General features: G+C 53.1%; 3 protein-coding genes across 3 annotated transcripts; 2 read left to right on the top strand and 1 right to left on the bottom strand.

Moving 5' to 3' along the window:
• Positions 1–5,973: 5,973 nt before the first annotated feature.
• On the top strand, positions 5,974–7,418 carry BDZ83DRAFT_718791 (uncharacterized protein; the record flags this gene model as incomplete). The annotated part of the gene is made up of 3 exons (XM_060512113.1): positions 5,974–6,406; positions 6,459–6,598; positions 6,651–7,418. 3 exons carry the CDS (start codon positions 5,974–5,976, stop codon positions 7,416–7,418), a joined length of 1,341 nt encoding a protein of 446 aa, XP_060366068.1.
• Positions 7,419–10,631: 3,213 nt separating this feature from the next.
• BDZ83DRAFT_276016 (DSBA-like thioredoxin domain-containing protein) lies at positions 10,632–11,980 on the top strand. Its single transcript, XM_060502095.1, has 2 exons — positions 10,632–10,937; positions 11,220–11,980. Exons 1-2 carry the CDS (start codon positions 10,769–10,771, stop codon positions 11,705–11,707), a joined length of 657 nt encoding a protein of 218 aa, XP_060366067.1. The 5' UTR covers positions 10,632–10,768; the 3' UTR covers positions 11,708–11,980.
• Positions 11,980–13,461, bottom strand: BDZ83DRAFT_276035 (transcription initiation factor IIE subunit beta). The gene is made up of 2 exons (XM_060502096.1): positions 13,409–13,461; positions 11,980–13,216 (listed from the first exon to the last, which is right to left on the bottom strand). The coding sequence occupies exon 2, from the start codon at positions 13,150–13,152 to the stop codon at positions 12,253–12,255; it is 900 nt and encodes a 299-aa protein (XP_060366066.1). The 5' UTR covers positions 13,153–13,216; positions 13,409–13,461; the 3' UTR covers positions 11,980–12,252.
• Between the last annotated feature and the right edge of the window lie 103 nt (positions 13,462–13,564).

Raw genomic sequence — 13,564 nt, 5'->3', positions numbered from 1 at the left:
GGTGACGGCATCAGCCAAACCATATTGTCAATCTCGAGCCGCTTGTGCCTGATTGTCGGGCCTCTGCATCGACATCGACACGGCCCTCCACAGAGTTTTTGGCAAACAGCCAATCTTTTCCAGAAGCAATGGAGCCCTTCCACGACTATGCCCCTTTGCATCTTTGGTATGGCGGAGCAGCCGGGAGCCCCTGCACCTTGTACTGTCGCACCCTCGCACCTTTTTACAGGGCTCTTGGATCGAGATTTGCTATGCTAAGGCATCCATACGGCGTAAGACCTGGCTGTGCGCTAAACGTCAGTGACAAGAGCCGGATAGGAATGGGCAAGAAATAAAAAGCAGGGGGTCGTTCAAACAGCTCCAGCGTAACTTTGTTTCGCGACTTTGATACGTGCTTTGAAGGCGGTAGCAAATTTGGAGGTGTCCGAGCGTTCATTAGATGGCACTCTGCACCTCGTTGCCGTAACATTGCAGCCCAGCATAATCAGTGGAACTTGTTGAAGCGGCCGCCAAGAGGAAGTCAGCGCGAACAGGAGGGAAGCGACAGCATCTGAGGCGGCTGGGGCTCGGGTTGTCTATATAAATGTGATGCGTGGAAGATGAGTGGTGAGGAGAGGTGCGGTCAACCATCAGTGTATCCATCTGTAATTTATCGCAATTGAGGAGAGCAAGGGTGGGTATTTGGACTCGCGAGGTACTTTGCAGTAGATGGGCAATTGTATCGCCAGTATTGGAACCCGTATCGTTGTATCTGTACTGCGGCGGAATGGTGTTGCGAAATGGAGTGGCTTTGACCACACTCTGTCTGTCCTCATTGACAGCGCACGCTCAAGGGTGGCTCTCGGCCAGCGCCAACGGTGATTGCCCAATCGAGAAGGGGAGTGACCAAATGGAAGCTTTGGAACATTCGTCCGGCGCAGGGTCAAAGCACCGCCAAGTCTAGCTTATCTGACGAGCTTTGAGTGCTGCTGGGTAGCGGCTCATACGGAGCACTCCGTAGATGCTTGCTTGCGGACGGAGTCATCGATAGGCGGGCAGCATGTTCGCGTGCGATGCCGGATGAATAATGGTTGATACTACTTCTCCAGAGAGACGCAGAGGTCAATGTCTGTCTAAGAGGACGACATTTTACTTTTCATCATTGACCCGGCTTGATTGATTGAACTGGACAGAAAGCAAGGCAAGAGAGAGTACTCCAGGTTGCCACGCAGCTTGGTCGAGTGCTGGACCGGAGGAAAAGCGAATCGATGGAGGCAAGACCTGACTCTCGACTCTCGAGGCATAGGAAACACATGCGAGCACCCAAGCCCCTGGTCCGCCCTATCGTAGGTTTTGTCTGTGGGGTTGCGAAAGGTAAATTGGATGTGCCATTCTCGCTCCTGAGTGGGAGAGGAGCGACCCACTACCGGGGTGGAGATGATGGCAGAAATAACCCGATTGTTTGATGATGACGAGGCAAAACAAGAGAAAAGCCAAATAGCATTGCTGGGGTCTGTGTTAGGCGAGGGCAGCTGCCAGCCAGCCGGAGGCATACTGTGTGCATCCGAGAGGTGTCGGTAAGGTAAGGTACACACCCAGGCCTGTCGATTTGGCGAGGTACCCCTGAGCTGGATGGAAGGATGGAAGAAAAGAAGGGGGTCGAAGAAGTTTGAGAGTTGGATGCATTCGTATAGTATTACTTTGCGTCTGCATGGCGGCGGGCTGAGGGTGATGATGATGAGCAGGGGAGGTGACAGCGGTAGCGGATTCGAGTGATGAAAGATGGTCCCCTATTCCCCCTTTCGTCCATTGATGATGCATTGCTTGCAGATTGGTCTGACAACGAGCGGGATGTTTGTCTGCATTGTCGAGGGCCCATTTGCGGATTGCGTTGATGGTGTTGAGACTCGAGGGCAGTGGCCTTGTGGTGCTCCGTCGGCGTTGGCAAGCTGCCAGCCGCAATTGTCGATGGCATGAACCCAGTACGAAAGTCAGCCGCAGGGCTTTGGCAGAAGACAAATTGAGAAGAAGCAGAACAGGGGACGTGTCGGATGGGGCAAAGCATAGCAGGACGTTGAATGAGGTTGCTGCTTCATACCCGTACGACTGCCTTACTTCACATTGGAAAAGGCCCATGATGTACACCTGTTGGGAGGCATCAAAGGCAGGTGCAAGGCAGCGTGTCCCTCTGGCTACTGACACTTGCCGTTCTAGTCAATTACCTCAGGCGAGCTGCTGCGTCCGGAGAGAATGACGCCGTCACCTTCTTTCATCCCCTAAGGTAGGTATCCATAAGAGATGCATGGGAAATGGAAGGCGCAGGAAAAACGGTTGCCTCACGCATAGGTAGAGCTCGTAAGATGGTCACAACCCCTGGAGGTCGGCGGTGGCCCAACCGGCAGCACAGAGACGATCGCCGCCGACTCCAGGTTGAACAGGCCCAGCAGTGTGGAGCAAAGGCAGGGACGCTGAGCACTGGAGCCCCCTTCCACTTGCCGAAGACACAAGATCGGCCTCGCACTGTCTATACTGTGTACACCGTGCATCGGCAAGGTACGGCAAGAGCAGTCGGTGGCAGACGCATTTCAAGGTAAGGTACCTCGATATTTTGAACATCGTCACAGTAGGTGCCAGCCAAGGTTGGAGAGGGAGAGGATGAGAAAGAGAGGGAGTAAGGTACCTATCCCACGCAGTACCTCAGGACATGGGGCGAAGCAGAAAGAGAGAGAGAAGAGGGCGAGGAAGGTACAACAGCAGGGCAGGGGCGAGTGGAGAGCTCCAAGACAACAAGGGAAACCTGGAAGGGGGCAGGCCGCACGCACCCTCGTACCTATGTACCCATAATCGGTTCATGTGTCGTTGCTCTTTCCATGCGGCAACACCAGCCCGACCCGACCTGGAAAGTACCTTACCACCTCTGAGTGGGTTCAGCGGTACCTTACCTTAGCATGATGCGCTAAGGCAAGTGCCCAAGTATCCAAGTGCCTTGCAAAAGTGCTGAGTGTGAAGTGAGTAGCGATGTATCCTTGTGTCTTCGTACCCATGTACTGCCGTACCTTACCTCGCACCCCCGTTCGTTCCTGCTTCAGCGTCCATGGCCCCCAGTTGTCCCAGCTAAACCGTTCGTTTCAATTCACCAAGCTTCCGCACTTGGGATCTCACTTGACCTGACTTGGGGGGAGGGTGCGCTCTCTGGTTCTCGACATGTCATGTACCCTCTCTTCTTGTTCCAAGACTGACGATACGTGCGTGTTGCGTGTGTGCGCAAGTCCATGTGTGAGTGTGATGTATGAGGATATTGTCTGTACCTTACGAATAGAGACGGAAGGTATCTGAGGTTTGGGACTTGTGCGTAAGGTAGGTGCTGATACGTGTGGTTGTGTGGTGTGAGCAATGGGTCAAGCAGCAAAGGTACATTGTCGCCAAATTTGCGTGCAAGATATTCATATTACACGCTGTCCTCTTTCCTCTTTTTTTATTTTATTTTCCTTCCAATTTCTCATATCCATAGTCTGGTCTGTCTACCTCTTTTCGTACATGCGTATCCGAGCAACTTTTCGATTCATAAGATTAATAAGGATTCCGACACCAACCCTCTATCCATCCATCCATCCATCCATCCCACCCATACAGCAAGCTAGGTACAACAACCCAAAAGCCAAACCAGTCATACATACCTTACCGTACGGGTACTTTGTGTACCGACACGACTCGACGACTCGACGTATCGACCCCATTCTTTTTTTTTCTCACCGATCCGTTTTACTACGCAAACCACACCAGTCCCTCAGGTGCAGGAACAGGAGTAGGAGCAGGAGCAGCAATACGGACAGACCCAGCAACAGCAAGCTGTATCCGTACTGCGTGTGCGTGCCGTGCCCCTACGTCGCACACCCCTCCCCCCCTTCCTTCCATTATTCCTTCCTTTCTTCCATCTCCCCCCGGTCTCACTAAAAGGATCGTCTCCGTGGTTGACATTTTTATAACACCTGCCGAACCCCGTCCGTCCGTCCCTGTCTGCGCTCCGCTTGCTGCGTCACAGCTTCTTTTCCCTTCACCTTTCCCCCTTGCTCTTTCCCATACAACGCACACACAACCCTCGACCCTCGACGCTCACTCGACCCTTTGCGCGCCAACGCCAACGCCAACGCCAACGCGCCAACTCGCAACCCCAACGCCAAAAAGCCAAGGGCCGACCTTACACCACCACCTTGTTCCCTCCTCTCACCTTGACTCTCTTCTCCATACATATTCATACCCTTCCTCTGCCTCTGCAGCACCGACAAAACTCAAGTCAACCGTGCTTTCTTTTTCCTTCTTCATTTTTGTCCCATTCCTCCATTTCCTTGCGACGGGCAACGTTCCCATCTCCAAACCCCAGAAAAGAAACTTCCTTACGCCTACCGATACCCAACCTCGAGATACCCATTGCTCTCACTCTCTGCAGTAAGTCGAAGCTTCAATTCTTTACTATCCCTATCCTCCTTTTGCATTCGCATACGCCATCCCTTGCCGTCTACTCCTCGTCATTGCGCTTCAAGGCCAAATCCGAGTCCCAGGCCGAGGCTTTCCTTTCCTGCAACATCACCACATGTTATTTTACTTTCGGCTTCACCTTGCTTCTGCTCGTTAGTCAAACAGCAGCAACCGAAACCTTTTGTCACCGCGTCTTCCATTCTTGTGGCTGTGCCCGCGGGCTTGTTGGCCGGTTGCTGCACAAACGATACGTACCCTGCACCTTCACCTGCCGCGCCTCCTGGCTGTGGCTGCCCTGGCTTCTCCTGCCAGGTGCTGCTGCTTCAGCAATTTTTCCCGCGCTTTTCCTCATAGATCCACTTTTCCTTCCCTAACCCTGCCGGACCGTCTGCACCCCCGATCAAGGTTTCTTGGCCCCTGTTACCTCATCTCTCGTCCCAGACCTCCTACACGCGAACTTTGACAAACACCCACCCATCTCTCTCGACACAACTGGTCGAGCCCTCGGTCCGGAGGCACCCTTCTTTTTTTCCCCTTCCTCTTCACTCATCCTTTGGCTTTCGCACATGCTCTGCTGTGCATGCCACATCAACCTTTTCTCTCGATTGTCTACTGTTAGATGCCGACGAGATCACTAACCAGTGGCGCGTCATCTAGGTCATATTGACTGAGCCGCCCTCTATACCTTGACTATCCCTCTCATTCTCCTTTTCCGTCACACATCGGCTCAATCGCGCATATCCGACAGAAAAGAATTCTCATTCTTTCCTCAAATACGACGAGTGATCAGCACACGTCTTGACCCCGCGACTTCCCGGCGTATATGTGGTGGGCTGTGCCTTCGACAAACAGATTTTTCGATTGCGCCACGTCACGATACTGAGTTGTGACGACGCTGGAGATCGCTATATATCTCGGATCACCAAAAACACAACCGATCAAACGAGCGTCCCGGTCAGAGAACCGATTCATCATCACATCGTCAATTCTTCAGTACGGTCGAGGCGAAGCTCAAGTCTAGTGGATAGCCTGACTTCGAGAACGAGCAACATACTGGTCTGTGATCTGTGATCGGTCTGTCCCGGATTCCATCCACCATCCGCACAAGGTAAGCCTGCGAGCGAACCCCGTCAGTCTGATTCAAATAGCCCGCCGCCAGGTGCTCCTGGCACATCTAGTCATGCCACAGCCCAACCCAGGTTCCCCCCGCCCTTGACAACTCTACACAACCCTACCTGCGGAGGCTGCTCAAACGCTCCCACTCGTGGCGATGTGCTCCCCCCCAAAACCCTCGCCCTCACGCACCTCCCTTATTCAGAGCCTTCGCCCCTCGGAAGATCACCACGCTAACAACCTTCTCTCCTCTAGACAGTGCAGTCTTTATAAACTCAAAGTCACCTTCGTCTGACGCGGAGAATCGTCCGAAAACATTCCAAGCTGGCTATCCACGCAGGGATTCCGACTATTGCTAGCGATTTTCTTCGCCGTAATATGAGGTCGCCTATTCCAGGCGAGGTAATGGGTATTGGCAACTTGATGAATCAAAGAGGTGCCGCTATGCAACACATTCACAACGGAACTACTCCCGAACGTCAAATGCATCAACTCCCCCAACTCACCGCAAGAAACATGCCCGAACCACCTATGGACCGTGCCGGCTCTCCCCACGGCTCCGAATACTCTCAACACTCTCGTCACACAATGGAAGGCGTCCCGCGTTCCTACCCTTCACCCAGCGCCATGGTCGGCGCTCCGATGCAGATGCAGATGCCTGTCTCCCACATGGGACCAGGCCCTGTAATCCTGCCCGGAATCCCTCAGCATGATATGTCTCAGGGCATGCCTCAATACAAGGCACCCGAGCAGCAGGCACCTCAGCAGCCCACCAAGGCTTACCCGTGCAGCACATGCGGCAAGGGCTTTGCTCGCCGAAGTGATCTTGCCCGTCACGGTATGTGGTGTATGAAGATCTAGAAAATTTCATCTCTGACCTTTTCTTCCAGAACGTATCCACAGCGGAATCCGTCCTCATGTTTGCGATTTCCCCAACTGCGGAAAGCAGTTCATCCAACGATCTGCTCTCACTGTCCATCAGCGAGTCCACACCGGAGAGAAGCCTCACATGTGTGAGCGATGTGGCAAGGCAAGCTGAATCTCCCGCTAGAAATCCTTTCTTGTGCTAACAAATGAATTAGCCTTTCAGCGACAGCAGTTCCCTGGCACGCCACCGTCGTATCCACTCCGGCAAGCGTCCGTACAAGTGCCCGTATGCCGATTGTCAGAAGACGTTCACTCGCCGTACTACCCTGACCAGGCATCAAAACCACCACACCGGTACAGTAGAGGAGGCCGCTGCGGCCACCGCTGCTGCTCTGGCTGCTCGTGGAGCCACTGGCAAGCCGAACACGACTCGTTCTGATGGAGATGCCATGTCCAACCGTGGATCGCCTCTCACCACGCCTTCGCCTGGCCAGCGCACCCTCTCGATGTCTCCCAGTGCCGACAGCATGCACCGTGCCAACTCCGAGTTCCAGTACATGGGCAACAGCTCACTTCCGGTTCACCTGCAGCGAGACATGCACGTTGGCAGCCCGGCATCGACATCTTCTGGGGGCTACAATACTGGTATGCGACCTACCTCGCACCCCACCAGCTACGGACCACCTCCGACGCTCGAGCCCAGCGTCGAGCAGCATTCCGGCCCCGGCAGTGCTGGCGGTAGCCCTCACATGGGCTCCGTCGGATGGCAGTCTCCGTCGCACGTGCCATCGCCCTCGCACAGCAGCAACGGTGGTGGCTATACTTACCCCGACCCCGACGCCTACCCCTCTGCGCCTTCGCTCGGTGGCCAGATGTTCTACGGCAACCCAGCTCAGGTTCGCCGCCCTCAGAGCACCGAGCCTCCCGCTGGCGCCTACGATATTAAGGGTCGTCAAGGCGAGCTGTGGGCAGGTGCCCATTAGGAACGGTACATGTAACAATATCGCCAGCAGTCACTCCTAAAATCCTCCGGGATGATCTGGAATGCAGATGGCTGAAAAGATTTCCTTCGTGTGGATTCATCTTCTTTTTGCGGTACGAAAAGTTTGTGCATGGCAAGGGTGGGGACGGTAAATAACATACAACTTTAATATTGCGGGCTACACCGGGACAAGGTCAGGAAGATACCAAGGGGTGGGCAGTCATCCGGTTCGTTTTACAACCGCCTTTTCTTTTGTTATCATAGACTGGCGGGAAGCACACACTTCATGATGGCTGGGTCTCCATGGGCATTGGCTAGAGGCAAAAAGGTTGGGAGGAGTTCCCAGACAGGACACGGCGTGCTCTTGAGCAGCACGCCGACGGAATTGGCGGAGACTCGCTCGATAAAGGAACGTGCCTCTTTTTTTTTTTTTCTGATATGCAATGTTTTGTATGCAACACTGTACTCTGTACTAGACAATGAATGCGCGTAGCAATCTGTTTCTCTCCTCAATCGTTAGACTTGTCACTGGTGCATGCATGTTTCTCCTGGGTTGAAGAATGAGAAAAGATGACGGAGCTAGAGCCGTAAGGTGACCGGGAGAGCTTGAGGACCGATCTCATAATGGTCAGTGTGTGCGTGCATATCTGCTTGCCGCGTGCGGCTTGCCTGTGCATCATCAGTGGAGGTGGGAATTAATCTAGATCCCGTCGGGAGGGTGATCCGGGGTTGGCGTGTGTGTCCCACTGCCTTACCTACGCACGCTGCACGCTGCACTTGGCAGTTGGTTGATTGATTCCCAGCCGGCGAAAAACTGTCGCATACTTCGTAAAATAGGTATCACAAGGCGAACAGGACGTGTGTTGCGCGTTTGTTGTCACGTTTTCTGAAAAATCGGGCAGGTGTTGTGAAACGATTGGTAGATGTTCCTTGTGTATACTTTTTTGTTGTGCTCGCACACACACGCACACACACATACACTCTCACTCACTCTCACTGTCTCTTTCATCACTTGTTGTCTCTAACTCAGCACGCATCCTTTCTTCTTGAGACGGTAAACCTGTATTAAATGAAGCTGTCTGGAGGAGGTGAGTGGGGGACAAAATAGTATGCCGGTCAAAGGCACCCTTTCTTGTAACACTATGCCATTACTGTAATGATGTTACTATGCTATTTAAGGCGTGTTCGTCCTGGAACGTGTAGAAAATATGATAGTAGTAATATCAGGAATAGTGAGGATGGAGTTTAGGTAGGGTCCTGAGCGGCATATTGTTCACTTGGGAGGGTGCTATCCGGTAGGCAGTGGGTGAATTGTGGGACGAAGATCTTATTCAGTGTCATATGAGAAGGGCTTCCAAACGAGTTTCGTTGCGATAGGCCTAGGAATCGAGGTCTACTACCCTATCAAAGTACCTACCCGAAAGTGGCTATCGTCGGTGCCATCTAATTAAAAGATGCCTCTGCGCAAGATGGAGACGGGATGGGAGCGAAATAGTTGAGGGGGAAGAAAAAAATTCGGCAAAGAGTAAGTAAAAGTCCCGGTCTGGGTTATGTGACAATAACAATGATGGTCAAAGAAAATTGTTGGCGGTATCTGTAAACCAGAACCAGAACCGAAGCGCCGAGGTTTACGAAACGAATCCGAGGCGATTTTCTTGTCCGCAGCCTTCTTATTCGGACTTGCTCGCACTTTTTTTTCTGTTCACGTTTCGATTTAATCAGGAATGATGATATAATCAGAAAATCCAAAAACCCCAGAAGGGGGCGGGGGCGAGGCACATGGCGTTTGTTGCCCCGAGTTCCGTATTCAAATCAAATTTTGCGCCTTTCCGAGTTTCTATGGTAAGCCCGTGTGGGAAATGATTAGTGAACTTGTGCCTGTTCTCTGGGCCAATTTCTTTGGCGAATCTCGATTCTCGAATGGCCTTGCGTCCATGGTTCAAGTCAAAATGTGAGGGGAAGCCGGCGGGATCCGGTGGGATCTGACATTGACAGTACTGAATTCCGAAAAGTCTGGGGCGAGATAACCCGGGTCTTTGATGATTCTTTGCCTGGGTCATAACGTTATGAAGCTATGTTGACGATGGCGTGACGGACTGTGTTCGAGTACCTCAGATGGGTTGCGGGACTGGTCAGGTGGAGAGAAAGCACCCTCGGAGAAATTGGTCATTGTTCTTTGGATTAGTAGTCGAGAAAAGGAGAAAGACAACTGTACGAGGTCGTGTGTGTGTCTCGGGAGAGGGAGGACGAAGGAAAGGATTATGTATTATTGTTCCCAGTCTTCTCTTATTGTTGGTCCGAAGGTTGACACATTCGAGAAGATGGAGAACACAAGGAAGGGAAAAAGTGGTCCGTCCTCGCTCTCTCTCGCGTATCCTTGGGAGCGACATTTGTTGGTTTATCAATCACCCAGCCGCGCTGAGCAAGCTATAAGCCCGTTGATTAGTATTCATGTCAAACATGTTCGTTCCTTGGGCCTTGTGTCTCCAATCTTAGGTAGGTAGGAAGGCAGGCTTGGCAGGGTACTTTGTTCTCCTGCCTCGTTTCCAAGATTTTTTCCCACCCAACCCATGCGCCCACCACCACCACCACCACCACCACCCATACGCAAACACATGCACACTCGCGCGACCACCATATGCCAATAATGTGGGATTAGACTGTTGGTGCAAAGCCATGAGATGACGGGGAGTCTACGGCGCAAACTACCTATTATATATCCACAAGACAGCCGCAACTTCTGACAACATTGGCGCATGTTGTAGAAAGGAAACTCTAATACCCACACCTTCTTCTACTCTTTCTCTTCCCCCCTTCTCTCCCCCTACTACTAACTGTACTTTCTGCTGCCCTTGACGTTCCCGAAGAATTCCAGAAGGGTGCAGCGAGTTCAGTTTGATCCAGAAATCCACACACATCCGGTGGTCGTTCCCCGACAGAGTTTTTTGGAACCCAGGAACTGTCAAGTCCAACCTTCGATCTTGGGTTGACAAACTGGACCGAACCACTCTGTGGCTTACACAACACCGCCCCAAACACGCCCTAGGCTGGGGCCGAGAGACGACGAGAGAAGGCATAACGAGCGCCTTGGTGTTTTTCTCATCACTCGTTTACTCATCAGACTCAAGCAGCCAAGTGATTTCATTCTCATAATCCTCAAAACTTATACTGTTCGTTCCCCTTTAGCGGTCTGTCATCGTATGGCATATCCTCAACGAACACTACACCGAGAGCCATTTCCATCCATCTCATCCTTCACAGTCACAACATAACCCCCCCTTCGTCAGTATAAGTCAAGATTCGACGACAAACTACCGCGGAGGTTCCATCCGTCGAGGTCAAGAAAGAAAAATGACGGTCATCAAAATAGAGGCCGTCACGGACCTGCTATGTCCGTGGTGCTACGTCGGCAAGAGGAACCTCGACCGCGCAATCTCACAATACCGCGCCGTGGACCCTACCGCCGAGTTCGAGGTCGTCTGGAAGCCGTTCTATCTGAGCCCGGCGTTGAAGAGCACCGGTACGTTGTTTTTTTTCGTCTTTTCATACTTCTTCTTCTCCCTCTTGAAATGTAAAACATGTCTTCCGCTTCATATCGTTTGTCGCAGGGGAAAAACTCTCTCTCATGTTCCCTCGCTCTCACTTACACCAAAAAAACTCACGATAACCTCACTTCCCCCCTTTCTCATCCTTTTACATCTCAACCGCCAACTTATTTCACAACTCCAACACCACACACATGAAAATAAGACAAAAACAAGCAGTTTTCCCTACTAACATAACCTCAAAAAAAAAAAAAAAGGCTACGACAAACGCGAAATGTACACAACCCGCTTCTCCCTAGCAGGCGACCTGCCCGCAGTACTATCCCGCATAACCACCGCCTGCGCCCAAACCGGCATCGCCCTAAACGTCACAGGCCGCACCGGCAACTCGCGCCAATCCCACAAGCTCCTCCGCCTCGCCCTCGTCACCCGCGGCCCCGCAGCCCAAGACGCCCTCCTGGAAGCGCTCTTCCGGGGCCACTTTGAACTCGGCGCAGACATCTCGGACCGCGCCTACCTCGTCAAGACGGCCGCCGAGGCCGCGGGGCTGGACGAGTCCGACGTCGAGGCCGCGCTCGATAGCGATCGCGCGGGCGAGGTTGTCGACGAGGAGGTCGTGGGCGCGAGGAAGGCCGGGGTCACGGGCGTGCCGACGTTTACGGTGCAAGGGCGGTGGAGGGTCGGCGGGAATCAGGAGCCGGATGTGTTTTTGAGGGTTTTTGAGCGGGTTACGGAGGGGTGTTGAGTTTCTTGGTGGGTGGCTTGTTGTTGTTGTTGTGGTCTCTTCCGTTTTCCCTCTCTATGGGGTTCCTTGTAAGCGACGATGAGAGGAATATGGATGATGAGAGAAAGGGAGGGGAGGGGGGTCGGTGGTATGTCCTATCTGTTCGTTTGGCTTCTTGTTCTATTCTCTCATTGAGTTTCAGCGATATGGCATTGCGGTGGCAATAACATCATTTCCCATAGCACAGCGTTAAAGGATGCAGTAATGTTGGATATTTATCATTCTTCTGTCCTTCGTTTTGGGGTGTAACCTTCTTAGTTCTCTGCCTCCCGCATAAGTGAAATGCTTGTTCTTTGCATCAACTACGGCACAAAGACCCACTGTGAACCTGCCCATCCGTCTATAAGGGAAAAAGAACTAGACACGAAAAAAGGACAGCAATACCGGTCCCAGGTCTTTGCCAAATGAAGTATGTCCGTCCGTTCGTCGTCTCTCTCCGCCGTCCAAACCCAAAACGCCATTTCGAAAATGCATTTCCCTGTATATAAACACTGGACAGCCCATATCTACCGCTTCACCATGTGGCTGTAATCCTTGAGCAGATGCTCCATGTGCGTGTTGGTCGTCTTGCCGGTGCGCCTAACAGCCCGCTTCTTCTGCTGCTTCTTGGAGTCGACCTTTTTGATTGTGCTGGGGTCGGCGCTGGCCGGCTTCTGGCCCACGGAAACAAGCTTCTTGACAATGTCGTCGGTGGAAGGGACCTCGACAACATTCCACATGCGCTTGAACTCGTCGTCGACGTGGTGGTGCAGCGTCGCGTCGTCGAGCCAGATGGCGCGCGGGTGCTGCTCCTTCTTGGTCTTGACAATCAGGATCTTGTGCTCGCGTTCCAGCTCCATCAGCGCCTGGTCGCAGTCGGGCCACCCGTCCTTGAGGTCCTTTACGTTGGTACCCTCGGCGTCCCGCTTGCTCTGTAGGTGCCGCAGGAGCGTCATCTTGTCCCTGACGCCGGGGATGATGGGCCTGTGGACGTACGTGCCCGTCCGCCACGTCTGCTCCGACATTTTCGGATCGGGCACCCACTGGATGCGCGGGTGCCGCCGCATGCCCTCCACCAGCTGCTGCTTGTGCTTGTCGGTGCTGCGGGTCTGGCCCAGGTGGTCAAAGATCTCGGTCGCCGTCTTGGGCTCGTCCTTGCCCTTGAGCCACTCCAGCGCATACTGCATCTGCGTAAAGACCTCTTGACCAAAACTAGTGTTCTGAGGTTGCGAGTACACAATTGCGTTGGGGTCGCGCTTTCGCTTGCCCGATGCCGTGGTGTCGTTCTTGGATGCTGACGCCATGCTGCTGACGGACGGGGAGGGTGATGGCGGCGCGAGAGACGTGCTCTTGGATTGCAGCTTGCTCGCGGCCGAGGCCAGCGAGCTGCTGAACATTGCCTTCTGCTTTTCGAGAAGAGAAGACATGATGGGCAATAGTGGGGGGTATTCGATGCCGTAGCAGATGGTCTTTCCGAAGCTCGTGGCTTTCCTTGCGGGACGTTGGTAGTGGCGTCAGGAAGAGGTACTACCCAAAGCCTGGCGCAAGGAGCTGTAGTCGTGGGCTGGTTTACGACGTGACTGGCCGGGAGGTGGTCGATATAGTGAGGATTTGGCGTATCTCAGCTCAAAGGCTCCCACGTCGACGGCCGCCTTCCCGCAAGGAGATACTGCCTGAAGAGACCTTCTCAATATCCCCTCCTTCCTTCGTCTCGGTCGTATCCAACCACTTCGCTTCAATCCAGATCGATCGTTGATCGCGCCTCGCACCGTTGTTGTCCTCTCTCTTTCAATCGTCGAGCTATCCCAGCTTCAGCCTCCAAAAGTCGCCGACCGTATC

Source organism: Colletotrichum acutatum, assembly GCF_030867785.1.
Source record: "Colletotrichum acutatum strain CBS 112980 chromosome Unknown BDZ83scaffold_36, whole genome shotgun sequence".
Taxonomy (NCBI): domain Eukaryota; kingdom Fungi; phylum Ascomycota; class Sordariomycetes; order Glomerellales; family Glomerellaceae; genus Colletotrichum; species Colletotrichum acutatum.
Note: the sequence above shows the minus strand (reverse complement) of the source record. Positions and strands in the feature narration are given on the sequence as shown.